At 41.9% G+C, this 27,919-nt stretch overlaps 1 protein-coding gene across 5 annotated transcripts in view; it reads right to left on the reverse strand.

The window, feature by feature from the left end:
* SMARCC1 (SWI/SNF related, matrix associated, actin dependent regulator of chromatin subfamily c member 1) overlaps nt 1-27,919 on the reverse strand; it is a 187,467-nt gene that overhangs the window by 11,453 nt on the left and 148,095 nt on the right. For all 5 annotated transcript variants that reach the window (XR_005021809.1, XM_036868447.1, XM_036868446.1 and 2 more), the window contains exons 25-26: nt 24,475-24,609; nt 8,322-8,583 (exon numbers count right to left, since the gene is read on the reverse strand). Coding sequence is in view for 4 of the 5 variants with exons in the window: in XM_036868447.1 (XP_036724342.1) it covers nt 8,322-8,583; nt 24,475-24,609 (397 nt within the window). In the remaining variant the exon portion in view is untranslated. The remainder of the gene's footprint in view (nt 1-8,321; nt 8,584-24,474; nt 24,610-27,919) is intronic.

Raw genomic sequence — 27,919 nt, forward strand, 5'->3', positions numbered from 1 at the left:
CCGGTTTCAAGATAAGGAAACTAAGTCTCAGAGAGGCTATGGAATTTGGTTGAAAGTCACAAGGAACAAGAGACTGAGCTGTCTGACCGTGAGGCTCATTCTCCTTTCCTTTATACCACCCTGCCTTAAAAGGGTATTTCTTTCTGTGGAAAAGCCGATTTCTCTCTTTTTTTAAAATAAATTTATTTATTTTGTTTTTGACTGTGTTGGGTCTTCGTTGCTGCGCGCGGGTTTTCTCTAGTTGTGGCGAGTGGGGGCTACTCTCTGTTGTGGTGTGTGGGCTTCTCATTGCAGTGGCTTCTCTTGTTGCGGTGCATGGACTCAGTAGTTGTGACACGCAGGCTCAGTAGTTGTGGCTCACGGGCTCTAGAGCGCAGGCTCAGCAGTTGTGGTGCACGGGCTCAGTTGCTCCACGGCATGTGGGATCTTCCCGGACCAGGGCTTGAACCCGTGTCCCCTGCACTGGCAGGTGGATTCTTAACCACTGCGCCACCAGGGAAACCCAACCCCTGTCCTTTTGAAATCTAAATGTCCTTGGGTTTTCTGGTTTCTGATATAGGTCTCACCACTTTTTTTTTTTTGAATTTATTTATTTTTATTTATTTATTTTTGGCTGTGTTGGGTCTTCGTTGCTGCATGCAGGCTTTCTCTAGTTGTGGCAAGCGGGGGCTACTCTTCATTGCGGTATGCGGGCTTCTCATTGGGGTGGCTTCTCTTGTTGCGGAGCACGGGCTCTAGGTACGCAGGCTTCAGTAGTCGTGGCGTGTGGGCTCAGTAGTTGTGGCTCGCGGGCTCTAGAGTGCAGGCTCAGTAGTTGTGGCGCACGGGCTTAGCTGCTCCATGGCATGTGGGATCTTCCCAGACCAGGGCTTGAACCCATGTCCCCTGCATTGGCAGGCAGATTCTTAACCACTGTACCACCAGGGAAGCCCCTCACCACTTTTAAATGGATGACAATGTCTGAAGGCATTTCCATTAACTCTTAATAAACATGAAGAAGTCTGACCTACAGATACCTAAAATGAACCAGAGCAGGCCTTACCAAACAAAATAAAGGGTGTGTATATGTACTTTCCATTAAAAAAAAATTCAGGTGTTTCCTTTTCCAGTAGAGGAAGGTGAGAGATAGAGAGATGTGGCTTCAGAACAGCAGTATCAAAGCATATACTGGTGGGAGTCTGACCTACATAGAAGCTTTTTTTTTTTTTTTTTTTTTTTAAACAGCAGGCATCTGAAAGCCTGAAAAATGGAAAGGTTTGCTAAAATTAGGCTTTGCCTAGTGGAAAAATCCCTCACACTCTCAGGTTTATTAGATCTTATACTAAACCGTTACGGCCACCATGCCTAATAGAATATTAAGGATTTTATTTTTATTCTTTGGGATGGGAGAGGCAGGTGGGTAAGGAACACAAAACTAGGAAAGGGAACCTATGAATTTCCAATCTTAAGCACATTTCATTGCTGTTTCTAACCATCCATGGCACACTCTCTGGCTGAGTCCCCCAGAGAACAGAAATAACAATCGGGTCCAAGCGAGGGGAAGCCCAGGCTCCTCGGAGATTGCTCCTCCTGCAGCAGCTTCCGGGGGGCACAGACGCTCTTTGTTGAAGACTGTGCCCTCACTGTTCTCTCTGTGAGGATAACCTGCTACTCCGGAAAGTGGCACAGCAGCCTTGTTATCACATCATGCAAGCAGGACCAAAGGCACTGCAGATAATAAAGACTTGGCTATGTGACGAGCTAGTCCTTTTCCCTTTTCAGTGTGGGGCTCTGAGTTGGGTGGAGAGGGGAGGCTGGGAAGTGATGAGTGGTTGTAATCCTTTCCTAAGTAGTATTTCCCACGGGGAGGGTTCTGTAAGTGGGTCTAACTTGGGGGCTTAAAAGTCAAGTGCCTAATGCCTTGCTTGAAATTTCCTTGAACAACCAATATTTACTAACTGATGCAAAATATTCTAGTTTTATTATTAAAACATCTCTACCATCCCTGATTTCTCATCAAATCAGATCAATTCCTACTCTGATTTTTCTTAGGCACTTCTAAAAATTCTTATATTATTAATGAGGAAACCATAAAGATATTTAAACCAACATGTCCTTTTCTCTCTGCTTTTCACACACAGAGACACATAACAAAGGCTTCCCCAATGCAGGTGGCTCACTGCAGATCCATGAGGCATGAATACTCAAGAGTGCCTCATTTACTATTTTTTTTAATAGAACTTTACTGGAGTATAATTGCTTCACAATACTGTGTTAGTTTCTGTTGTACAACAAAGCGAATCAGCCATATGCATAAACATGTGCCCATACCCCCTCCCTCTTGACCCTCCCTCCCATCCTCCCTATCCCACCCCTCTAGGTCATCGCAAAGCACCAAGCTGATCTCCCTGTGCTATGCTGTTGCTTCCCACCAGCCAACTACTGTACATTCGGTAGTGTATATACGTGGATGCTACTATCACTTTGCCCCAGCTTCGCCCTCCCACCCCACGTCATCAAGTCCATTCTCTATGTCTACCTCTTTATTCCTGCCCTGCAACTGGGTTCAAAAGCCCAAGGGGAGGGCAGAGCTTACACTGCACTTACATACTAGATTTTTAGGTAATCTTCCTGTAAATACACCTGGCCCTCCGTTCCTCCGTATCCATGGGATCTGCATCCATGGATATAGAGGGCCGACTGAATTCACTGTACAGTGCCATTTTATATAAGAGACTTGAGAATCCGTGGATACTCATGCATTCCCCCAATGGGGCTCCTGGAACCAATCCCTGGTGGATACTGAGGGATGACTGTAGGTGCCAAGGCCCCTGGAGGGTACCCCCTGCAGTCAGAAGTGTTCTCCTTGCTCACAATCAAGAACATCTCAGGAAACAGCAGCCACTACCCAGGCCACTCTCCTTGGTTCCCCATGTGCTGTCATGAATACAATGGTCCAGGGTGTGGGCAAGGGATACCATGCATGTGCTCAAGAACTGATGGCTATCATGACTATTCACCTTGTGCCATTTAGAATGGCAGTCTTACAGGAAGAACTAATAAGCCTTTAATTTAGGAATAACTTCATGAAATCAACTGTTTTTCAATTTAAATGAAAAGACGACATGTAGTGCTGTGTATTTTATGAAGATCAACAAAACCTAAGGGTGGTATAAGGATGGCTATGGCCACCTCCAGTTTCCATTTGCCAACTTTATACTATAGATTCTTCCTTTGACTATCTGTTTGGTGGAAACAAATCAACTTGGGACACTTTATCGCAGATAAGAACAAAACCTACAAAAAGCTGGAGCTCCCAGGTGAGTTAGGAGTCGGACCAAATAATAAAAGCCCAGGAAGAGAGCAGCATACAGATGGTACTCTCTACACAAAAATTCTAAGCATTTGAATGAATTAGAGGGGTGGAGGGGAAGACTGCAGAGGTACAAACTAAATGGAATATGTACAGGTGTCAGTTTATACTAGCCCCGCTGGTGCCTGGGCCCATACGTGTTTGACAGTCTGGCAGATTCACAACAATGAGCCATATTTTAATGGGCTCTACCACTAACTGATGGCCAGTTATGTGGAGAAAGATTACGTGTGATTTACCTACAAAATTATTTAGATTCTACGAAGTCAGAGAGCTGGACAAATTCACCACTCAGTAACAAATCTGTCTTAACCTTCTTCTCACCACTTCCCCAACCTTGCTGGCTTTCAGAGGTTGATCTTTCTCCTTCCTTCACACACCATAAATTCTGACCAAACAACAAAACCTAGCAAACTGACCTGGATAATTACCCTCAGCTCCTAACATAAATGCTGTGGCCCGCTAACTTTTCTAGAACCTAGGAAATATTAGTTGGAAGGACCATGCTCACATTTATTAACTTATACCTGTGGCAAATAAGAGACTAAAGCTCTTCTCCACCTAAAACACTACAGACTCCCTCACTTGCTTTGATATATAAGGCCTCTTTAGCCAATTTCTAAAATATGGTGTACAAGACTCAGCTGTTACAATACAATCAGCCTTTTCTGATCTGTCGATATTAAGAAAGCTTTTAATTAGTGGGTTCAATTTATTTTTCTTCATTTTACTTTCCAACACACCTGATTTCTACATTCAAACTCCGAAACAATCTCACAAAAGGGGAGACTATGAAACATGATTACCTTGAGCTGCTGGAACTCTCATACACTGCTAGAGAAAATGTAAACTGGCATTACCATTTTGGCAAAATTTTGGCAGCATCAACTAATGTGAATACATGGATATCCTAAGACCCATTCTAGGCACATAACAAATTCCACCACTTAGGGGCGCACGCAACAGAAATGTATACCTATGTCTCCAAAAGACATGTGCACATGCATGTTCACAGCAGGAGTTACTATTCGTAATAACTAAAATGGAAATGAATCAAATGTCCATCAAAGGAGAACGGATTAATAAATCATGGTAGAGCCCCATAGTAGACACATACAGCAAGAAGAAAGAATAAATCTATGACCAGTCACAACAATGCAGATGCAGCTCACACAGTGTTGAGTGAAAGAAGGCAAACAAACAAAGATCAGTATGTGATTCCATCCAGATAACATTCAAAACCAGCCCAGGGACTTCCCTGGTGGTGCAGTGGTTAAGAATCTGCCTGCCAATGCCGGGGACACAGGTTCGATCCCTGGTCCAGGAAGATCCCACATGCTGAGGAGCAACTAAGACCGTGCACCACAACTACTGAGCCTGCACTCTAGACCCCGCATGCCACAACTACTGAAGCCCTCACGCCCTAGAGCCCGCGCGCCACAACTACTGAGCCCACACGCCGCGACTACTGAAGCCCACGCGCCTAGAGCCTGTGCTCTGCAACAAGGGAAGCCACTGCAATGAGAAGCCCGCGCACCGCAATGAAGAGTAGCCCCCACTTGCCACAACTAGAGAAGGCCCGCGTGCAGCAAAGAAGACCCAATGCAGCCCCCACAAGAAACCAAAAAAAACCCCCCAAAAACCCCAGCCCAACTAGTGTATGATGTTAGACATCGGGACAGTTGTTACCCAAGGGCAGGGAGGAGACTGAGATGGGCATGAGGGGGCTTCTGGGTACTGGTTACACAGGTATATTCTCTTTGTTAAAAATCATCAAGCAAAATACTTATGGCTTGTGTATTTTTCCATATGTACATTACATTTCAATAAAAAATGTTTAAGAAAAGAAGGACTTCTCTGGAGGTCCAGTGATTAAGACTCCGCGCTTCCACTGCAGGGGGCGCGCAGGTTCGATCCCTGGTTGGGAGGACTAAAATCCCACACCACCGCACGGCGTGGCCAAAAAAAAAGGGAGGGAGGGAGGGAGGGAGGGAAGGAGGAAGGGAGGGAGGAAGGAAGAATAGTTCTTTAAAATAGATTTTAAAAAACACTCTCATCATACACACAATGATCATTTTCTTTAAAATTCACTTAAGAAAAGCCTATCTCTGTGAGAAAGTAAAAAGAGAAACAAAACCTATTTTTATTCTAAAGGCTATTTTATGAACCCTAGTTTTTTACCACTATCTCCCTAAAAGAGCTGTAACTGAGTCTGCTCTAAACCCCCTTGGTCCTCCATCATGGGAGGTGGCATCGTGACATCATTTTGGAATAGAAGGAGCCCAGTATGAATCCTGGCTCCACCATGCAGCAAGGCGACGTGGCCTTGGCATGCACCAGCTCTTCAACTGTAAAGGCAGGACAATAAGAAGTAAGCAAAAATACTGGGGGTGAAGGGCCTGGCATACAAACACCTGTTCTCACCAGGATGTAATTTAGAAAAAAAGGTAGAAGGGTATCTTTTCTAAATGCAGATGGTGGAACTCCTGAGAAGTTCTCTGTGAACAGTTACTGTGGATGATGATGCTTTAGCACCATTAAGAACCAAATACCAAGGAGCCACAGCGAACCCCCTCCTAAACATTTATCCCAAGAGTTTTAGGAATTAAATTTTTAAAATAACTGTTTTTGAAAAATCACTTTGTGATCATCACTCTGTTAAGCATTCATATCTTTTAACTTGGAAGAAAATTAGATCTCACAGAGAGGTTTTAAGATCCACTCAAGCAGACAGACAGGAAAACTGAGAAATAAAGTATCCTGTGTCATGAGCCTGGCAGACTTCTAAAACTATCTCCACAAATGTCATTTAGATCAAGTGGCAAGTCGGATGATGGTAGCAAATTCCACAACTGCAATTTAATAGTGTGTGTGAGAGTGTGTGTGTGTGTGTGTGTGTGTGTGTGTGTGTGTGTGTGTGAGCATGCGTATGAAAATGAATGCTTCCCAAAGTCAACCTAGCCCCATTTTTGGGTCAAGGCAATAAGAACTAATATCTAAACATGTTTGGGGTTGTAAATTAAAAATTCATGTTGGTAACACAAGTTGTCAGATCATAGTTTTTTCTGTCATGGCTTCCTCAGGCAAACATGCCTGGTTATTTCCATGAGATTTAGAAATTCTGTCATTTGAGGAAGTCAGGGCAACTGACATTAGTCATGTTGGGAATCTTCTCAGGCCTCCAAGGGTCTTTCTATTTTTATTTCAGCTCACCTCTACACGCCCTGGCCAGAGAACTTGCATCCCTCCCCAGAAAGCACAAATTCTGGCTCTGGCAGGCACTTGACACATGATTATAAAGTACCTATAAAAATCTTACAGGAAGACTGTTACCAAAGCAATATAATACACAGCACACAGCCATACATATTACCCTCTAGGAAGGGAAGGAATATTGCAGGGGGTGGGGGGGGGGGGGAATGCTGAAATTAAAGGTATATTTTAGGTTTAATGATGTCAGTAGTTAAGTTTGAAAGAATCGTGAGCTTGACTTTCAAGGTTGTTAAAATGTGGTGAATAGTTGCCAACCTGAAGGGGAACCTGTGAGCTAAAAGATGGGACAATTTGAGCATGAAAATGAGTAAGGTCCATAATAGGTTGAAACTCATAAAAATATATAAATTCACAATACTAAAAACATACACACACAACAGAAAAAAAACCCTTATTGGTAACCTTTGGAGATTGTGTGTGTGGGGGGTGACTTGGCAGAGGGGTTGAACTCATTATTAAGGTAACTGATAAATAAAGGGAAAGGATCAAGCATTTATCCAGCCTTTCCTGTAAGGACTGATTTTCAGGGTAACTAAATGATTGGTGAAGAAAAGCTTTTTAAATAAAAGAATCACTGCCAATAAATGTAGAAGAAATATAAATAAATGCAGATGGAATAATAAATTTAGAAATCTTACCATTTTGTAACACTTGATAAAATAACTGATCTAGGAAGCAACTCTCAATGGCAGGTAAAATCTTAACTGAGTCTAATGGGGAACTCTGGAACACCAGAACCACTGACCAATCTGAACGCCACCAAGAAAGAACCAACATTACAGGAAAAATGCCTGCACCGCCAAAGTGAACTTGAACCTGCTAAAATATCCAGCGCCACCCTGTGGTTTATTTATGGGAGACGTGTGGGAGGGAGGAAAGGAGGGGGAAGGATAGGTGAAATGACACCATGCACTTTGAGTGCACGATCGGGCACAGCCATGGGCGGAAGACCCTGATGTCTTCAACACATGAATGGCATTTTAAAAAAGAAGAAAAAAAGGGAGGGTGAATTGTTAACACGTTAAAATAGATTTAAGAGAACTATTAGCGAATTCAAACAAATGAAGCATTCAAAGACATTTAATTTATGTTATTAGGAATTATGGTTACTTTTGTTGGGTGTAATATAGTAGGTTATGTTAAAGAATAAGATTTCCATTGGTTAGAGATACGTTTTGAAGTCTCTCTCTAACACCAAAGTGAGGAGGAAGAGATAAAATGTCGATAATTTTGAAGCTGTGCAATAGGTATTTGGGGGATTATTATGCTATTCTCTCTACTTTTGTCTATAGTAGAAGATTTCTATAACAAAAAGTTAAGAATGGCAGAAAGGTGATGATCGCTATCATAAGAGTTCATTGTGCTATTCTTTTTGTGTGTGTCTATCTTTGAAAATGTCTATAAATTAAAAAAAAAAATGTAGACAATCCAAGGATGAATTTTTAAGGATCTCTGGGATATATTGCCAACCCACCCAAGAAAAAGGCATAATGCCAAGAGGACCCTGGAAAGAGAACATGGCAGGCATTATGTGGTGATGGCTATAAAACCAGATTCACTTGTGTAATATCCTAGATGATAATGGACATTCTGAACAGTTTTAGTCAGAAATCACCAACAGTGTGGGTTGCCCCTCTGATGCTCTGTGCCACAGGGATGACCCCAGACTGAGTGGTGAGCAGAGCCTTCCTCTCACCTGGCTGGGGTGGATGAGGCGGCGGCATCTGGTGGTGCATCAGAGGGTAGGGAGGGGGCTGCTGATGAGGCATCATGCCAGGGTGCCCTGCTGCTCCCAGTGGTGCCAGGCCAGGTCCTCCTGAGTGCTGGTGTGCCTGTTGAGGGTTCTGCCCATGCTGCTGCTGTTCCATTTGCTGTCGGGCTCGCAACTCAGCGTATTTCAGCTGTTCCATGTGGAAGTTCTGGCGTTCAGTAAGCAACTGCTGCCTCTGTTGTTCTAACTGTTAAGAAAAGGAAGGGGAAGAGAAATGAAACCAGGAGAGGCTTTCAGGACTGGATGCCAACACAGGATATCTACATGATGCCTAAGCTCCCAATACCTCATCACAGTTACATAGTCACCTCCTCTCCTGAAACAACCACAGTGAGAGAAAAGGCATTATTTCCTGAGTAGAATGAAGTCAAGTTCTTCTCTATGTTAAGTATAAGGTCTGCCTTTCCCTGGAACCTTCACCCGGTGGGGGGCTATTGTACTCAGGACACTTGTAATTCCCTCTGTTTGGCAGCCCTTCAGATATTTAAAAAACAGTTTCCATTGACTGCCTTACTCTTCCCCAGGTGAAACAAGCCTCTCCTGTCCTCTTAATAGTTCCTTAGATACTAGTATTTCAAGTCCAACCAACATTTCCAGGTGCTCTCTTCTGCATGTGAGCCTTTTGGTTACTACTTTAGAATGTGACACCAGAGTTAAATATCCTCTGGATGAGTGGACGTGGCCTTAGCTGCAAAGATACACATTTTCTATATGGAACTTTGACGGTACCATTGTAAATCTTAGCTTCCAAGTACCCAAAATTATACTGGGTGACACTTTCACAGCATATTTTAGAAGCCTAAATAAAAACTTACATGAATCGTGGTTTGAAGAAAATAAGCATTTCAATATTCAAGATAATCTTTCTGGGGGCTTCCCTGGTGGCGCAGTGGTTAAGAAAACGCCTGCCGATAGAACCAAGATGGCAGAGTAGAAGGACGTGCTCTCACTCCCTCTTGCGAGAACACCAGAATCACAACTGGCTGCTGGACAATCATCGACAGGAAGACACTGGACTTCACCAAGGAGGATACCCCACGTCCAAGGACAGAGGAGAAGCCACAGTGAGACAGTAGGAGGGGCGCAATCAGAGTAAAATCAAATCCTATAACTGCTGGGTGGGTGACTCACAGACTGGCGAACACTTATACCACAGAAGTCCACCCACTGGAGTGAAGGTTCTGAGCCCCACGTCAGGCTTCCCAAACTGGGGGTCCGGCAACGGGAGGAGGAATTCCTAGAGAATCAGACTTTGAAGCCTAGTGGGAATTGATTGCAGGACTTCGACAGGACTGGGGGAAACAGAGACCCCACTCTTGGAGGGCGCACACGGAATAGTGTGCACATCGGGACCCAGGGGAAGGAGCAGTGACCCCGGGGGAGACTGAACCAGACCTAAATGCTGGTGTTGGAGGGTCTCCTGCAGAGGCGGGGGCTGGCTCTGTTTCACCGTGGGGACAAGGACACTGGCGTCGGAGGTTCTGGGAAGTACTCCTTGGCGTGAGCCCTCCCAGAGTCTGCCATTAGCCCCACCAAAGAGCCCAGGTAGGCTCCAGTGTTGGGTTGCCTCAGGCAAAACAACCAACAGGGAGAGAACCCAGCCCCACCCATCAACAGTCAAGTGGATTAAAGTTTTACGGAGCTCTGACTGCCACAGCAACAGTCAGCTCTACGCACCACCAGAGCCTCCCATCAAGCCTCTTAGATAGCCTCAACCACCAGAGGGCAGACAGCAGAAGCAAGAAAAACTACAATCCTGCAGCCTGTGGAACAAAAACCACATTTACAGAAAGATAGACAAGATGAAAAGGCAGAGGGCTATATACCAGATGAAGGAACAAGAAAAGACCCCAGAAAAACAACTAAGTGAAGTGGAGATAGGCAACCTTCCAGAAAAAGAATTCAGAATAATGATAGTAAAGATGATCCAGGACCTCGGAACAAGAATGGAGGCAAAGATCGAGAAGATGCAAGAAATGATTAACAAAGACCTAGAAGAATTAAAGAACAGACAAACAGAGATGACCAATACAATAACTGAAATGAAAACTACACTAGAAGGAATCAATAGCAGAATAACTGAGGCAGAAGAACGGATAAGTGACCTGGAAGACAGAATGGTGGAATTCACTGCTGCGGAACAGACTAAAGAAAAAAGAATGAAAAGAAATGAAGACAGCCTAAGAGACCTCTGGGACAACATTAAACGCAACAACATTCGCATTATAGGGGTCCCAGAAGGAGAAGAGAGAGAGAAAGGACCAGAGAAAATATTTGAAGAGATTATAGTCAAAAACTTCCCTAACATGGGAAAGGAAATAGCCACCCAAGTCCAGGAAGTGCAGAGAGTCCCATACAGGATAAACCCAAGGAGAAACACGCCGAGACACATAGTAATCAAAGTGGCAAAAATTAAAGACAAAGAAAAATTATTGAAAGCAGCAAGGGAAAAATGACAAATAACATACAAGGGAACTCCCATAAGGTTAACAGCTGATTTCTCAGCAGAAACTCTGCAAGCCAGAAGGGAGTGGCATGATATACTTAAAGTGATGAAAGGGAAGAACCTACAACCAAGATTACTCTACCCGGCAAGGATCTCATTTAGATTTGATGGAAAAATCAAAAGCTTTACAGACAAGCAAAAGCTAAGAGAATTCAGCACCACCAAACCAGCTCTACAACAAATGCTAAAGGAACTTCTCTAAGTGGGAAACACAAGAGAAGAAAAGGACCTACAAAAACAAACCCAAAACAATTAAGAAAATGGTCATAGGAACATACATATCGATAATTACCTTAAACGTGAATGGATTAAATGCTCCAACCAAAAGACACAGGCTTGCTGAATGGATACAAAAACAAGACCCATATATATGCTGTCTACAAGAGACCCACTTTAGACCTAGGGACACATACAGACTGAAAGTGAGGGGATGGAAAAAGATATTCCATGCAAATGGAAATCAAAAGAAAGCTGGAGTAGCTATACTCATATCAGATAAAATAGACTTTCAAATAAAGAATGTTACAAGAGACAAGGAAGGACACTACATAATGATCCAGGGATCAATCCAAGAAGAAGACATAACAATTATAAATATATATGCACCCAACATAGGAGCACCTCAATACATAAGGCAACTGCTAACAGCTATAAAAGAGGAAATTGACAGTAACACAATAATAGTGGGGGACTTTAACACCTCACTTACACCAATGGACAGATCATCCAAAATGAAAATAAATAAGGAAACAGAAGCTTTAAATGACACAATAGACCAGATAGCTTTAATTGATATTCATAGGACATTCCATCCAAAAACAACACATTACACTTTCTTCTCAAGCGCGCACGGAACATTCTCCAGGATAGATCACATCTTGGGTCACAAATCAAGCCTCAGTAAATTTTAAAAAATTGAAATCATATCAAGCATCTTTTCTGACCACAATGCTATGAGATTAGAAATGAATTACAGGGACAAAAACGTAAAAAACACAAACACATGGAGGCTAAACAATACGTTACTAAATAACCAAGAGATCACTGAAGAAATCAAAGAGGAAATCAAAAAATACCTAGAGACAAATGACAATGAAAACATGACGACCCAAAACCTATGGGATGCAGCAAAAGCACTTCTAAGACGGAAGTTTATACCTATACAAGCCTACCTAAAGAAATAAGAAAAATCTCAAGTAAACAATCTAACCTTACACCTAAAGAACCTAGAGAAAGAAGAACAAACAAAACCCAAAGTTAGCAGAAGGAAAGAAATCATAAAGATCAGAGCGGAAATAAATGAAATAGAAACAAAGAAAACAATAGCAAAGATCAATAAAACTAAAAGCTGGTTCTTTGAGAAGATAAACAAAATTGATAAGCCATTAGCCAGACTCATCAAGAAAAAGAGGGAGAGGACTCAAATCAATAAAATCAGAAATGAAAAAGGAGAAGTTACAACAGACACTGCAGAAATACAAAGCATCCTAAGAGACTACTACAAGCAACTCTATGCCAATAAAATGGACAACCTGGAAGAAATGGACAAACTCTTAGAAAGGTATAACCTTCCAAGACTGAACCAGGAAGAAACAGAAAATATGAACAGACCAATCACAAGTAATGAAATTGAATCTGTGATTAAAAATCTTCTAACAAACAAAAGTCCAGGACCAGATGGCTTCACAGGTGAATTCTATCAAACATTTAGAGAAGAACTAACACCTATCCTTCTCAAACTCGTCCAAAAAATTGCAGAGGAAGGAACACTCCCAAACTCATTCTATGAGGCCACCATCACCCTGATACCAAAACCAGACAAAGACACTACAAAAAAAGAAAATTACAGACCAATATCATTGATGAATATAGATGCAAAAATCCTCAACAAAATACTAGCAAACAGAATCCAACAACACATTAAAAGGATCATACACCACGATCAAGTGGGATTTATCCCAGGGATGCAAGGATCCTTCAATATACGCAAATCAATCAATGTGATACACCATATTAACAAATTGAAGAATTAAAACCATATGATCATCTCAATAGATGCAGAAAAAGCTTTTGACAAAATTCAACACCCATTTATGATAAAAACTCTCCAGAAAGTGGGCATAGAGGGAACCTACCCTCAACATAATAAAGGCCATATATGACAAACCCACAGCAAACATCATTCTCAACGGTGAAAAACTGAAAGCATTTCCTCTAAGATCAGGAACGAGACAAGGATGTCCACTCTCACCACTATTATTCAACATAGTTATGGAAGTCCTAGCCATGGCAATCAGAGAAGAAAAAGAAATAAAAGGAATACAAATTGGAAAAGAAGAAGTAAAACTGTCACTGTTTGCAGATGACATGATACTATACATAGAGAATCCTAAAAATGCCACCAGAAAACTGCTAGAGCTAATTAATGAATTTGGTAAAGCTGCAGGATACAAAATTAATGCACAGAAATCTCTTGCATTCCTATACACTAATGATGAAAAATCTGAAAGAGAAATTATGGAAACACTCCCATTTACCACTGCAACAAAAAGAATAAAATACCTAGGAATAAACCTACCTAGGGAGACAAAAGACCTCTTTGCAGAAAACTATAAGACACTGATGAAAAAAATTAAAGATGATACCAACAGATGGAGAGATATACCATGTTCTTAGATTGGAAGAATCAACATTGTGAAAATGACTATACTACCCAAAGCAATCTACAGATTCAATGCAATCCCTATCAAATTACCAATGGTATTTTTTTACGGAACTAGAACAAATCATCTTAAAATTTGTATGGAGACACAAAAGACCCCGAATAGCCAAAGCCGTCTTGAGGGAAAAAAACGGAGCTGGAGGAATCAGACTCCCTGACTTCAGACTATACTACAAAGCTACAGTAATCAAGACAATATGGTACTGGCACAAAAACAGAAATATAGATCAATGGAACAAGATAGAAAGCCCAGAGATAAACCCACGCACCTATGGTCAACTAATCTATGACAAAGGAGGCAAAGATATATAATGGAGAAAAGACAGTCTCTTCAATAAGCGGTGCTGGGAAAACTGGACAGCTACATGTAAAAGAATGAAATTAGAACACTTCCTAACACCATACACAAAAATAAACTCAAAATGGAATCGAGACCTAAATGTAAGACTGGACACTATAAAACTCTTAGAGGAAAACATAGGAAGAACACTCTGACATAAGTCACAGCAAGATCTTTTTTGATCCACCTCCTAGAGTAATGGAAATAAAAACAAAAATAAACAAATGGGACCTAATGAAACTTCAAAGCTTTTGCACAGCAAAGGAAACCATAAACAAGATGAAAAGACAACCCTCAGAATGGGAGAAAATATTTGCAAACGAATCAAGGGACAAAGGATTAATCTCCAAAATACATAAACAGCTCATTCAGCTCAATATTAAAGAAACAAACAACCCAATCCAAAAATGGGCAGGAGACCTAAATAGACATTTCTCCAAAGAAGACATACAGACGGCCACGAAGCACATGAAAAGATGCTCAACATCACTAATTATTAGAGAAATGCAAATCAAAACTACAATGAGGTATCACCTCACACCAGTTAGAATGGGCATCATCAGAAAATCTACAAACAACAAATGCTGGAGAGGGTGTGGAGAAAAGGGAACCCTCTTGCACTGTTGGTGGGAATGTAAATTGATACAGCCACTATGGAGAACAGTATGGAGGTTCCTTAAAAAACTAAAAATAGAATTACCATATGACCCAGCAATCCCACTACTGGGCATATACCCAGAGAAAACCGTAATTCAAAAAGACACATGCACCCGAATGTTCATTGCAGCGCTATTTACAATAGCCAGGTCATGGAAGCAACCTAAATGCCCATCAACAGACGAATGGATAAAGAAATTGTGGTACATATATACAATGGAATATTACTCAGCCATAAAAAGGAACGAAATTGAGTCATTTGTTGAGACGTGGATGGATCTAGAGACTGTTATACAGAGTGAAGTAAGTCAGAAAGAGAAAAACAAATATCGTATACTAACGCATGTATGTGGAACCTAGAAAAATGGTACAGATGAACTGGGTTGCAGGGCAGAAGTTGAGACACAGATGTAGAGAACAAACGTATGGACACCAAGGGGGGAAAACTGCGGTGGGGTGGGGATGGTGGTGTGCTGAATTGGGCGATTGGGACTGACATGTATAAAGTGATGTGTATAAAATTGATGACTGATTAAAAAAAAAAAAAGCCTGCCAATGAAGGAGACACGGGTTCTATCCCTGGCCCGGGAAGATCCCACATGCCGCAGAGCAGCTAAGCCCGTGTGCCACAACTACTGAGCCTGCGCTCTAGAGCCTGTGAGCCACAGCTACGAGCCTGCGTGCCACAACTACTGAGCCTGCGCTCTACAGCCCACGAGCCACAACTACTGAGCCCACGTGCCACAACTACTGAGCCTGAGTGCCACAACTACTGAAGTCCGCACGCCTAGAGCCCGTGCTCTGCAACAAGAGAAGCCACTTCAATGAGAAGCCTGTGCACCACAGCGAAGAGTAGCCCCCGCTCGACGCAACTAGAGAAAGCCCGTGCGCAGCAACGAAGACCCAACACAGCCAAACAAAACAAAACAAAACAAAAAAAAATTATAATTTTTTTTTTTAACGTGGCTACTAGAAAATTTTAAATTACATATATGGCTCATGTATTTCTGTAGGAGAGCACTACTCCAAGGCATTCGATAAGTTAAGGAAATGTAACATTTTAGCTTTCAGGAATAGTCAGTTTTATAGATAAATACTACATACTATCATTAGCAAAATCTAAGTGGAATACCCATGAGAATTAGCTTATGAATCTGGGCTCTTAGCAGAGAGTAGCTTGGGGAAAAGTCCCCGTGGAACCTAGTGAGAAGCCTCACTGGCTATCAGGAGTAGCAAGTAGGGAATGTCCACAGACGGATGGGGTGCTGGAAGACAGGCCGTGGACACAGCATGAAGACAAGCGGCACGGCCAGATGAGGAGAAGAAAAGGAAAGAACAGATGGTAACGCTTATATCCCCGGTGTTGGTTAGCTGGCTTGCACAGAGTCTCCCTTGGGAGAAGATCTGAAACGAACGATTTTGTGAGTGGTTGAGGGTTATCAGGAGGGAGGAAACATGGTGCTACCATGGCCTAACAGGCTGGTGCGGGCTCTTCATTTTCTAAGGGTACCCGAAGAGGCTGAAGCCTGGCTCAGTTTAACATATCCTTCTTCTCATAATCAGAAGGGAGTTGCAAGGTGTAAACAGCAAGAGAATCCTCTGGAAGTCCAGCTCTGCAAGATGACTAATCAGTGAGAATAATGTAAGTAAAAGGCAGACCAAAAAAACAGAATCTAAAGATTCTGACCATAAGTGCTATGCTCAGAAAGGTTTTGCTTTCTTCTAACCATTCTTCCCAGGAAATTTAGCACTTTGCTGAGGTTAGACTTAAGAGGTTGCCAGAAGAGGACCTCAACCTATGTTTCTGTTGAGCCACTATTGGTCTGGACAAGTCGGCTGAAGCCCAGCAGTTACGTAAGAACTCCAGAATATAGGTCAAGATCTGCTTTATAAAAAGCTGAACTGTTACTGGATGAAGACTTTGTGTCTCTGAAGGGAAATTTTAGTCTCTGCCTTACCTATCTCAGTGGGTTTTTTGTGTTTTTTTTTTAACTGAACCAGCCTTACTTTGGGAACTGACCTTAGTATTGAAGTATTAATCTTGGAAAGAAAAATTTGCCCAATCTTCCTAGTTTACAAATGAACTAACCTCAATTATACTATTTTTTCCTGAGCTTCATCTGTCATTTCGAAACATAGAAGGTAATTAAAAGGTAATTAGAAGAATTAAAAAGGACGTGACTAACACACACACACACACATCCCTGAAAAGAACACAGTTTAAGCTTTAGATCCAATGTGGAATGAACAGGTCCTCTGAAGTGAGAGCAACGTCCAGACAGCAGGCTACCAGTTGGCTCCAGAGGGCCACCTCTGTTCCAGGGCACATGCAACAGAGCTTATGGACACATACTGGCCCCACCATCCAAAAGAAATACCTCTCTTGTTATAGATATCTTACTGTTATTGAATCCAATTGAAGACTGCATTCACTTTTGTGGCAATGAAATGTGGGAATCTTTGAGGAGAGTTTGACAGTACTGACTGAGCAAATTTTATTTTATTTTTTTAAACTTTGGGTTTATTTATTTATTTATATATTTATGGCTGTGTTGGGTCTTCGTTTCTGTGCGAGGGCTTTCTCTAGTTGCGGCAAGTGGGGGCCACTCTTCATCGCGGTGCGCGGGCCTCTCATTATCGTGGCTTCTCTTGTTACGGAGCACAGGCTCCAGACGTGCAGGCTCAGTAATTGTGGCTCACAGGCCTAGTTGCTCTGCGGCATGTGGGATCTTCCCAGACCAGGGCTTGAACCCGTGTCCCCTGCATTGGCAGGCAGATTCTCAACCATTGCGCCACCAGAGAAGCCCCTGAGCAAGTTTTAACTTCACATAACCAAAGACCCAGTGATTCTACATCTGGAAATCTGTCCTAGAAATCTGTATGTATATATAGTATAAGGACAGTCATTAAAGTACTATTTTTGATGTACATTTATGTCTGAGATGCACTGAGTAAAAAAAAAGCAAGTTGCAACAACAATATTTATGTCAATTATATTTAAAAAAAAAAAAAACCTTTGTGTCCCTGTATAAACATTACATACACACTGAAAATGTTCTGAAGACACTAAACTATTAACAGTGATTATTCCTAGGAATGAAACTGAGGGTAGAAGACACTTTTTAATTTATTCATTTCTTTATTATTTGAAAAATTTTTCATCACACCTATTTTTGTAATCACAAAACAAAATACTAAAATTACCCAAGTTATATGCTTCAGATAACTTGATTTTCTTCTCTCCCTTCTCTATTTCCAAGGACTATAGATAAAGCCCCAATAGCTAAACCGGATAGTGTAAATTACTCATGTAAATAGGGCGCTAATCAATCTGTTCACTTTCTTTCAAGACTCCGATCTGGCTCGGCTGCCTGTGGCCCTGATCTGAAGACATTCCCACCCCCACTGCATTCAAACCCTGCCTTCCTCTCCCCCTTCATTCCTACACTGTGTATGTATAAAGCAGCCGAATCCAAGTGGAACCGGAACATAACAGAGCACTTTTCTACACCAAGACCCCAAACACACACACACAGCTGCAAGTGCAGCTGAAGTTCACACAGAGCTCTTCTCCCAACTTCATTTGCATAGAACAGGGAGGCGGGGTGGGAAAGAGTAAAAGAAGGTGGGGGCCTCAAAAATCCATCTACACTGCTAAGGGTCGAAATATCAGCCGAGACTTGAAGCCTCTGACTACTTGGCCTCAGAACTGAAGTACCTTTGAAAGTTTTGGTATCAGTAACCAGACATCCACTTAAGAGAAAACCAGACATACTCATTCCTTCTTACACCTCTGGAAAAACAAAAACAACACAACTGCATCTTTCTGCTCCACTGGAGGTAGAAATCCAAAGGGGGACACGGCACCACTGCTGTGACTGTCATTCTGTCCTTGTAAAGTGCTTGCTGCCTGAGGCCCTACGACTTTTTATGAATCAGAAGTAAACCTGCTCAGTCCTAAGTACAGCTTTCTTAATCTCAAATAAAACTATCCACAATGTCACGGTGCATGTCTAATAACAGTTTCAATTATATGACAGGCAGTACAGAGATGAATTACTACAAATACGCAGAAAACAAAGTTAAATACAATTCTCCTGGGGCAGTATAAAATTAACTTTTTGTTCTTTTTTCCTTAATTTATCACAGAGTACCACAAACTTTTCTAACCCTACACCCTGTGTGTGAGGACGTCCCATTAGTAATACCTTTAAATCCATCCAGAACTTGACTGTTTCTCCTCACTTCCACGGCCCACCACCACCTCACGTGGACTTCCCAACAGCCTCCTCACCAGTCTCCCCTTTTCTAAACTTGTCACTATATATTCTCTACAGACAGCAGAGAGACTGATCGTCACTTAACTGTAAGGAAGATGATGCCAGTTTTCTGCATGTATTCCACATTTTTATGGAATAAATAAAATAAGCCCTGCAATTATTCCACATTTTAATCACAGTAAAATGAAAGGCCTCTGGATGGTTTACAGGGACTTCTGTGATTAGGGCACCATTATCTCTGCCTTCACCATCTTACCTCTCCCTACTCATTCATGCCCCAGCCCACCCCACCTACTCCTTAGTTCCCAAACATGTCAGTCACGCTCCTGCCTCAGAGTCTCTAATGCTGGCTGTTTCTAGGGCTTAGAGACATTCGCCCAACTGTCAGTTTCTCAATAGGGCTTACACCCAATGACACCACTGAGAACTGAAATCCTTCCCTTGCCCCGCCCAATCTCACCTACCCAGCCTGAAACATACAGGTATGTATACATACACAGTATATATGCATGCATACACATACAAAGCACATAACATTTAACATCCTTCATTAATTATTTAAGCTCTACCAAGGCAAAGAGTTTTGTTGGGTTCTATTCACCAGTGTATCTCCAGTACTTAATACGCCTAGAACAAAGTAGGTGCTCAATAAACATTTGCCAAACGAAAAAATGAACTTAATCCATCATCTATGACGTGAAAGCCATCAGCTCTGGGCAGGCTGACTCTTCAGTCTCCTCAGCAATCATACCTTTCTCTTCACAGTTTTGGATTTGGACCTTTTCTACAACTCAGATCAGTCCTTCCTCTACCAGGAAGCCTTCCTTGATAATCTGAGCCAATCACGGCCTCCCCTCCTCTGACTCTCCATAGCCTCACTACCTCATGGTATCTTTGTGTCAGTTTCTCATCTACCCTCTCACCTCCTTAAGGACAGGCTCCAGGTTTCTCACAGCTTTGAGTTTCCTACAATGTCTCTCTTTTCAAAGGTACACAATTTCTATACCTAGTCAAATGAGAGCATTAAGTCCAGAAGCTATAAATGAAATCAACACAGAGATTCTCACTGGTCTCTCACTGGAAAAAAAGTATTTTTTTCCCCCCTTTAATCCAAATAAGAATGCTTTAGGTAGGACCCAGGCCTTCCAGTTCTCTTCAGTCCCCAGCATAGCCCATGTCTGACACCTGTTCTCTTGAGTGATGTGTGCCATGTGCTTGGCATGGAAGGCTGCACACTTGGGCAGACCCTCAGTTTCGAACCCAGGGCCAGCTTAGCATCCTCACCTCAACTGGGGTCAGCAGTCTTTATCGGGCTTCCCTGGTGGCACAGTGGTTAAGAATCTGCCTGCCAATGCAGGGAACATGGGTTTGAGCCCTGTTCCGGGAAGATCCCACATGCCGCGGAGCAACAAAGCCTGTGTGCCACAACTACTGAGCCTGCACTCTAGAGCCCGCGAGCCACAACTACTGAATCTACACGCCACAACTACTGAAGCCCGCGCGCCTAGAGCCCGTGCTCCGCAACAAGAGAAGCCACCACAATGAGAAGCCTGTGCACCACAACAAAGAGTAGCCCCCACTCACCGCAACTAGAGAAAGCCCGCGCGCACAGCAATGAGGACCCAACGCAGCCAAAAATAAATAAATAAAAATAAACAAATTTTTTAAAAAATAGTCTTTATCATGTCAATTCCTGGACAGACTGTGTATATTCCATAACTGACTTCCTCCAATATTAGTACTTTATGAGAGGACTGTAACAAAAGCTACTGAGCTCTAATTATAGCTGTATACATAATATCTATAAAAGATATTAAATTGTTATATCCTTATTCTTAATTTCTAAATAATTAAGACTCCAGAGAACATCTGATTTTACGTCATTAGAGAAAGAAACTTCAAATCTGATTCTGAAAGTGTACTAAAAGATTCTTGAAATCTATTGCTATATAAAGAAAACCAAATGTTTAATTCCAAAAAGCATGCCCTGAAGCTACTGCTTACCAGGTAAAGATGAGCAGGACCTCACCTACAGTGAACTGAGGAGTGTGGTAGGCAGAGCACTAGGCAGTGGGTTAGAACGTGCCGCTCCTGGCTGACCTGACCCCTTTCCACAATTTCAACTTTCATGAGTCATAACAAAGGGTATCAAAACCTTGCATATCTCAGAGTCTCTAGGTAAAAATGCGTTAAGAATGGCTCATTTCTTTATAAATTTTGAAGTACTAGATAAAAACACAGAGCTGAACAAACACAGGTTTGAGACCCAGCTCTGTTATTTATGAACGGTGTGATCTGAGATACATGAAGTGTACCTTGTTTAAGCTCTAGACTCTTCGTCTATGAGAATGGTTAACAAAGAAATGGTCTCATGTTCCCACCCAGCATCATTGCTGGATTCTAAATGTTCTAAATAATGTTCTAAATTCTAAATGTTCTAAATAAAGCCAACAAAGACTTATAAATATTAAGGATTTAATATATAATTTTTGATTATTGGTTTGCATAAAGGGAGGCATAGAAATATTTACTGAACACTTACTCTGTGTTCTAGGCAGTGTGCCAGGCACATGCCATAGTTCTCTCATTTAATCCCCACAACAGTCCTGTGAGGAGAGGAAATCATCAGTAGGAAAATAGCCACGGCTTTGCTCGCCCACAGGGAAGGACAGGATAACTAGTGCTGGGAAGGAGAAAAATAGATTATGTCTTACTGTGCATGAAATGAATGGAAGCCATTTTAAAGTTTGCAGGATTTTTTGGTTGTTGTGATAGTGAGCCTCCAAGGTTGCCCCCAGTGATCCCGCTTCCTAATACTTAGGCCTTCCCCACTGAGCCCTGCCAACCCACAGCCCCACCCAACCCCAGAATCAAGGTTGGGCTGTGGGACTGAGAGAATATAGCAGGAGCACAGGAAAGTGACTGCCAAGTTTAGGTTATAAAAGATACGGTGGCTTCCACTTGGGGTGCTCTCTCACGTTCTTGCTCTTTTCAGTCACTTGCTCTGGGGGAAGCCACTTCATGAGGAGTACTATGGAAAGGCCCACGTGGCAAGGAACTGAAGTCTCCTGCCAATAGCCACACGAATACGCTTGGAGGGGTATCCTCCAGCCCCAGCTGAACCTTATGAAGACTGCATCCTAAACAGAGACCCCGAGCCTGATCCACTCAGGAAAGCTGCTCTCAGATTCCTAACCCTCAGGAAATGTGTGAGATACTGTTTTCAGTCACTGCTTTGGGGTAGTTTTTTACATAGCAATAACTAATACAGGTATGCTACTGACATTCAGTGGCTAGGGCTAGGGACTGTCTTATACAATGAATTTTACTGCCCCAAATGCTGATTAAGAAAAAACAGGCCGACCACCAAAGGACTTGAGAAGATCAACCTTGTGTGGTGAAAAAGATTCAGTAGAATGTTTTCCCACATTTTCGGTTGTGCTGTTTTATTCAGAGACTATTCTGTAAAATGTTTTATGTGCTCAATTAGAATTTAAGATAAAAAAATAGATTCAAGTAAGAAAAACCCAGTGGACTCAGATTAATTTGAGATAAATAACTATTAGAAATCCAGAGCACAAGGATGTCTGCGAATCAGTGGAGAGAACTGGGAAGGGACTGAGGACTCTGCTATTGCAGGGGACAGTTCCACTAGGGGGGTTTAAAAGAGTGAGGAATCCACAAGTTCACCCTCTGAAGATAAAGCAATTTAGAGCTGAGAAAAGAGCCCCTTGACAATCTAGACATAGTTGCATTAAGTGCCCAGAGAGAGTCATGTCAATCTTCCAGGCTAACAACATCAGTTCTGCTTCATGAATGACAGCAAGGCGTCTGGTTGCCAGTGGGAACTACGCAATGATCACTTGAATTCTGCATGTGCCAATAATCCATTATGTAGCCCCCTGTTATCCCAAGTACCCTAAAAAAGACTATCAAATGACAAAAGGGCAGCTTATTAGGGTAAGATAAACACAAACACTCACTCTTCAAAGCTCTAGCTCACCTCTAGGAAGTTTTCTCTAATACCCTCTCCTTCTCCGCATCTTCCACGTATGTTCCCTTAAGAACTGAACACACGATATTGTCATTCGTCTTCTTGACTGTCTTCCCTGTTAAATTAAAGTAAGGTCCCCTAGGGTAAACTTTCCTTTCCACTTTCCCAGCTTCTGACACTGATGCTGGCATACACCCATTCAACAGACACGTAAACAAGGGCCTATGATGTGCCAGTTGTGTGTGAACAAAGACACTTAACAAACTCTGCCCTCAAAGAGAATATACTCTGGTATGGGAAGCGGACGCATGAACTAGCATTTACAATATAGTAAGTGCTCTGTTAGGCTGCTACAGAAGCAAATGGGGAGGGCATGTCACTCACAGGTTCAGGGCTGAGGGATGCAGGAGGCTGGCAAAGAGTAGGAAAAAAGGCCTTGCTGGTGGAAGAGCAGGATGCACTCAGGTGGCAGAGGATACACACGGCCATGAGGGAAGCCTGCATGTGGCGTGCTGTGACATGGCTGGTGCACAGAGAGCAGTGGAGATGAGACTGGGGTGGCCTGTTGCTCCTGGGGCAGGAGAGGGCTGGTGATGTGAGAGATACTTACAGGATTAGGGAAGTGGGGATGAGGTAGCATAGGGTGTGGGTAGGATAGTTACTGAAGCAGCCTCTTCCTCATGAGGCCAGAATGTAAGTGGAAGAACAGGTCTTAGGACAAAATGAAAACGGGCTATTGTGATAGTTACTGAGCTACTCATCATGAAGAATCTGCCAGAGGACTTGCTTGGATTAACCACTAAGAAAGAGTCTAACAAATGCAAATGGATCCTTAAAATTAAAACTCTTCTGGAATGGTTTAATCTTAAGGTTCTCCCATTTAGAGATACCAGTATCTGGTATGCCGATAAAAAAGTCAAAACAATCAGAAAATCAGAAAAAGTCCTAACTAAATCCTCAAATTTAGCCCACTGTTTAGAAAGGCATTAATTCCTTTCCTGGTCAACTCATTAAAAAACAAATTTCTCCAGAGAACTTCATCCCTGTCTCTCCAAAAAATCCCTTGAAATAACCAAATGTTCCCCTGATTATATGTTTCTTACTTTTTGTGGCTTCCTTCCTCATTCTTGGCCTTTTTCATAATTCTTTTTGTCCTGTTTGGGCCACGTCCTTATATCAAGTGTATGCCAGAGAAAATGCTGCTTACCAGTACTCTGCTAGGCCTGGTTCCACTTGCTCTTCCCCATACAGGAGAGGGAAGGTAACAAATAGGTAATAAAGCTAAGTCTAAGATCCGACTATTACAGAAGGGAGAATTTGATACCATCATGTATCTGGAAAGCCAAAAGGTATAAGAAGCTGAGGTTTAGAAAATTATTTTCAGAGTTACTTTTATTTATCATCACTGGCTGATAATCCTTTTGAAAGGACAAAGCAAACACAGAAAAAAGGTTAGACGACAGCCACGGAGACCAACAAATTACGTTACTGTATTTTCTCTATTTCTATTTCTCGTGTTTTATGAAAGGTGGTCAGAGTTTAATTGTGAAAAAGCCACTATAAAATTCCCCTTACTTACAGCTTCTTTCTCTCTGTCCATGATGGTTTCCAGTTCCTCAAAATGTCTAAGTTTGATCTCCAGTTTCTTCATTTGTGTCTCAACCAGGAGAGCTACCAGAGACTTGATCTTTCTCTCTTCCACGGCAGCCAAGTGCTAAGGGCAAAAAAATCATTCAAAGTATTTAGGTAAACGTTTGCTTAAAAAACAGTAAGAAAATGCTGAAATTGCTATTGGAAGTGGGAATTATGGAATTAAGAATGGTGCCTTAGATGCCCCCTTGGCATGTTTTCTACTATTTATTTCAATTTAAAATAACAGGGACTTCCCTGGTGGCACAGTGTTTAAGAATCCGCCTGCCAATGCAGGGACACAGGTTCGACCCCTAGTCCGGGAAGATCCCACGTGCTGTGGAGCAACTAAGCCCATGTGCCACAACTACTGAGCCCGCATGCCACAACTACAGAAGCCCTCACAACCCAGAGCCCGTGCTCTGCAACAAAGACGAGCCCCGCAATGAGAAGCCCGCGTACCGCAACGAAGAGTAGCCCCTGCTCGCTGCAACTAGAGAAAGCCCATGCACAGCAACGAAGACCCGACGCAGCCAAAAATAAACAGATAAATAAATAAATTTTTTTTAAAAATAAAAAATAAATAAAACAACAACTATCCATGCCTGAATTTCTGGTACTTACAGATATAAATCTATATATAGATATAAATCTATAAATAACAGAAATTAAGGATTAAAAGGAAACTTCTCCCATGCTAATCTACTCTCTTCAAAGAGCCCACCAAGGAGGAAAGGTTGAATCAGGGCCTTGAAAGGCAAAGAGGAGGACACCATGGCCTGGAAGGTACGTCCCCATCTACCACCCACTTACCTCCCACCCTCACTCTGTAACTCTGTCTTTCCCTCCTTATGAACTGTCCCGGAGCAGGCAAGCAGTGCTCTCCCTCAGCAACCAACACTCAGATGCAAAGCCCCTAGTGAGTGTCTACTGTGAACAGAGAGGAGGGGGTGAACAATATTCCACCCCTAGTTTGGGGATAGGGTATAAGACAGGAGGTTATTCTGGAAGAATGTACCACTCACTCCCCTGTACAGGACTGATGAGTCCTCCTCATGCTTCCTGTCAAATCAGCAGCACACAGAGGAAGATGCCACATTACTCAGAGAGGATGAGGATCCCACATTTGGCCAACGTCCTGACTACGTGCAAAAGATCAATACCACCTTCTCCAGACACCATCCAAAAGCTTATACCAACAAACTCCCAACACTATTTTGTACTATTACATCTACTGAATTTATGTGCTTATCTTGCTTCTACACAAGGTTTTGAGAAGTAACATGGAGTGGCTGACTTACTGATCTGTGTTTCTTATAGACTCTAGAAGGAGTGAACATACAGGAGGAGTTTAATATAGGCTTTTGGGAACTAAACTGGTAGAGAACACTTAAATAAGAGCCTTATTTTTCACTCTTTTATAGTTGATAAAGAAAAATATAATTTTATACCTATAGAGACCCATCTGCAGGAAGATTCAGAAGTGTAAGCAAAAGATTTTATGAAAGAATCTACAGCTATTAATGGTCATGTTTGCCTCCCTAACTACATTAAGCTGCATCAATAACACCAAAAGTTTAAATAAAGATTACATGATTCTAAGCCTGCTATCATTGATCGTGTTATGCAATTTTATATTTCTAGTGAGATATAAAAAAAAAAGGTTACAAAAAAAAATTCAGACTGTCACAGACTTCTCAAAAGCAAAACTAGGTTTTTGAAAACAAAGGTAAAAATGCCTTCTAAATTGTGAGGGATAATAAATTTCAGTCTAGAATTTCAAGTACAACAACTTAAACCAATTAGGTGCAGAATAAAGACAAATTTCCAAAATCAAGGACTCAAAATCCTACACATGTTTTTGAAGGACGTGCTCCAGTTAACTTCGTGTAAACTGAGAGAAAGATAAAAGACATGAGATCCGGACATCACAGACTCAACCTAAGAAAGAAGTCCTAAGTTAACAGGGTGGCACAAACAGGCCAAAAGCAAATAGGGACAAATGAAAGAAGACTGGCAATATACTGATAACCAAAGCTGGGTGAGGGGTACAGAGTCATTACACTATTTTGTCTACTTCTGTATATATTCCAATAGTTGCATAATAAATTTTTAAAAAGGGCAGAAGGTGGGTCAATAGACGGTGCTGGGACAACTGGATATCCAGAAACAAAATGATAAATTTGGACCCCTACCTCACATAATACACAAAAATTAACTCAGTAGATCATAGATGTACATGTAAGAGCTAACACTAAAACATTCTTAGAAGAGGTGGCGCAGTGGTTAAGAATCCAGCTGCCAATGCAGGGGACACGGGTTTGAGCCCTGGTCTGGGAAGATCCCACATGCCTGTGCGCCACAATTACAGAGCCTGCACTCTAGAGCCCGTAAGCCACAACTACTGAAGTCCATGAGCCTAGAGCCCATGCTCCACAACAAGTGAAGCCACTGCAATGAGAAGCTCACTCACTGCAACTAGAGAAAGCCTGCATGCTGCAACGAAGACCCAACGCAGCCAAAAAATAAATAAATAAAATAAAAATAAAGATTAATATAAACCCTGATTTTCTTTATAGAATTACTTAAAACAAATCACTGCATCTTCTCATCTTCCTCCATCTTGCAATCCCTATTTATAAGAGGAGAGATAAAACAGATTTCTCTGAAAGAACTGGCCTGTTCCTATGTAGTCTCACTTTCTGAATTTTACTGACTGAACCCTAATGGACTTACTAATGTGCCATTTCTCTATCTCCTACATTTCTAGATTGCCTACATTACTAGATTCTTTTTGTTGATTTAACCTCCATGACTATTCATATTTTTACTGGTAAGAGATTCTGATCTGGAAGAAGACAAGAAATTTCCTTCATGAAACAGCATGCTTCCTGCTATTAAAGATTCTAAGAAATTCTGCTAATTTATGGATTTGGTGATATATATGTACCATCCAAGAAGTCACCACAAGTCAAAAAGGCTTAAGAAGTAGATTCTGAAGGGAATTAAAAAGACTTCACAGGGGCTTGAAGTGATTAGACAAATGTTACTAAGCATTGGACAAAAGTTGCTAATGGATCGGATCCAAATTTGTCTGTTTTAAGAAGAAAAAAAGATGGTAAAAGTGAGAGTTAACTGTTGGAATGCATTATGGGAGTAGGGTGAAATATGTCATACTACACACCCTGGTAGGTATTTTCACGCTACTTCTAATAATAACCTACCAAGAAACATGTTATCTCCATTTTATATAGAATGAAACTGCAGCTTAGAGAAGTTAAATATCTTGCCAAAGGTTGCAGTTAAATCAACTGGGAATTGAATTCAGTTCTGATGAGAGCCTAGAAGCAAAGCTGGGCAGTAAGAAAGGTGACACAGAGAGACAGGGAGGAACT

The sequence above is a fragment of the Balaenoptera musculus genome, chromosome 11 (genome assembly GCF_009873245.2).
Source record: "Balaenoptera musculus isolate JJ_BM4_2016_0621 chromosome 11, mBalMus1.pri.v3, whole genome shotgun sequence".
NCBI classification, from domain to species: domain Eukaryota; kingdom Metazoa; phylum Chordata; class Mammalia; order Artiodactyla; family Balaenopteridae; genus Balaenoptera; species Balaenoptera musculus.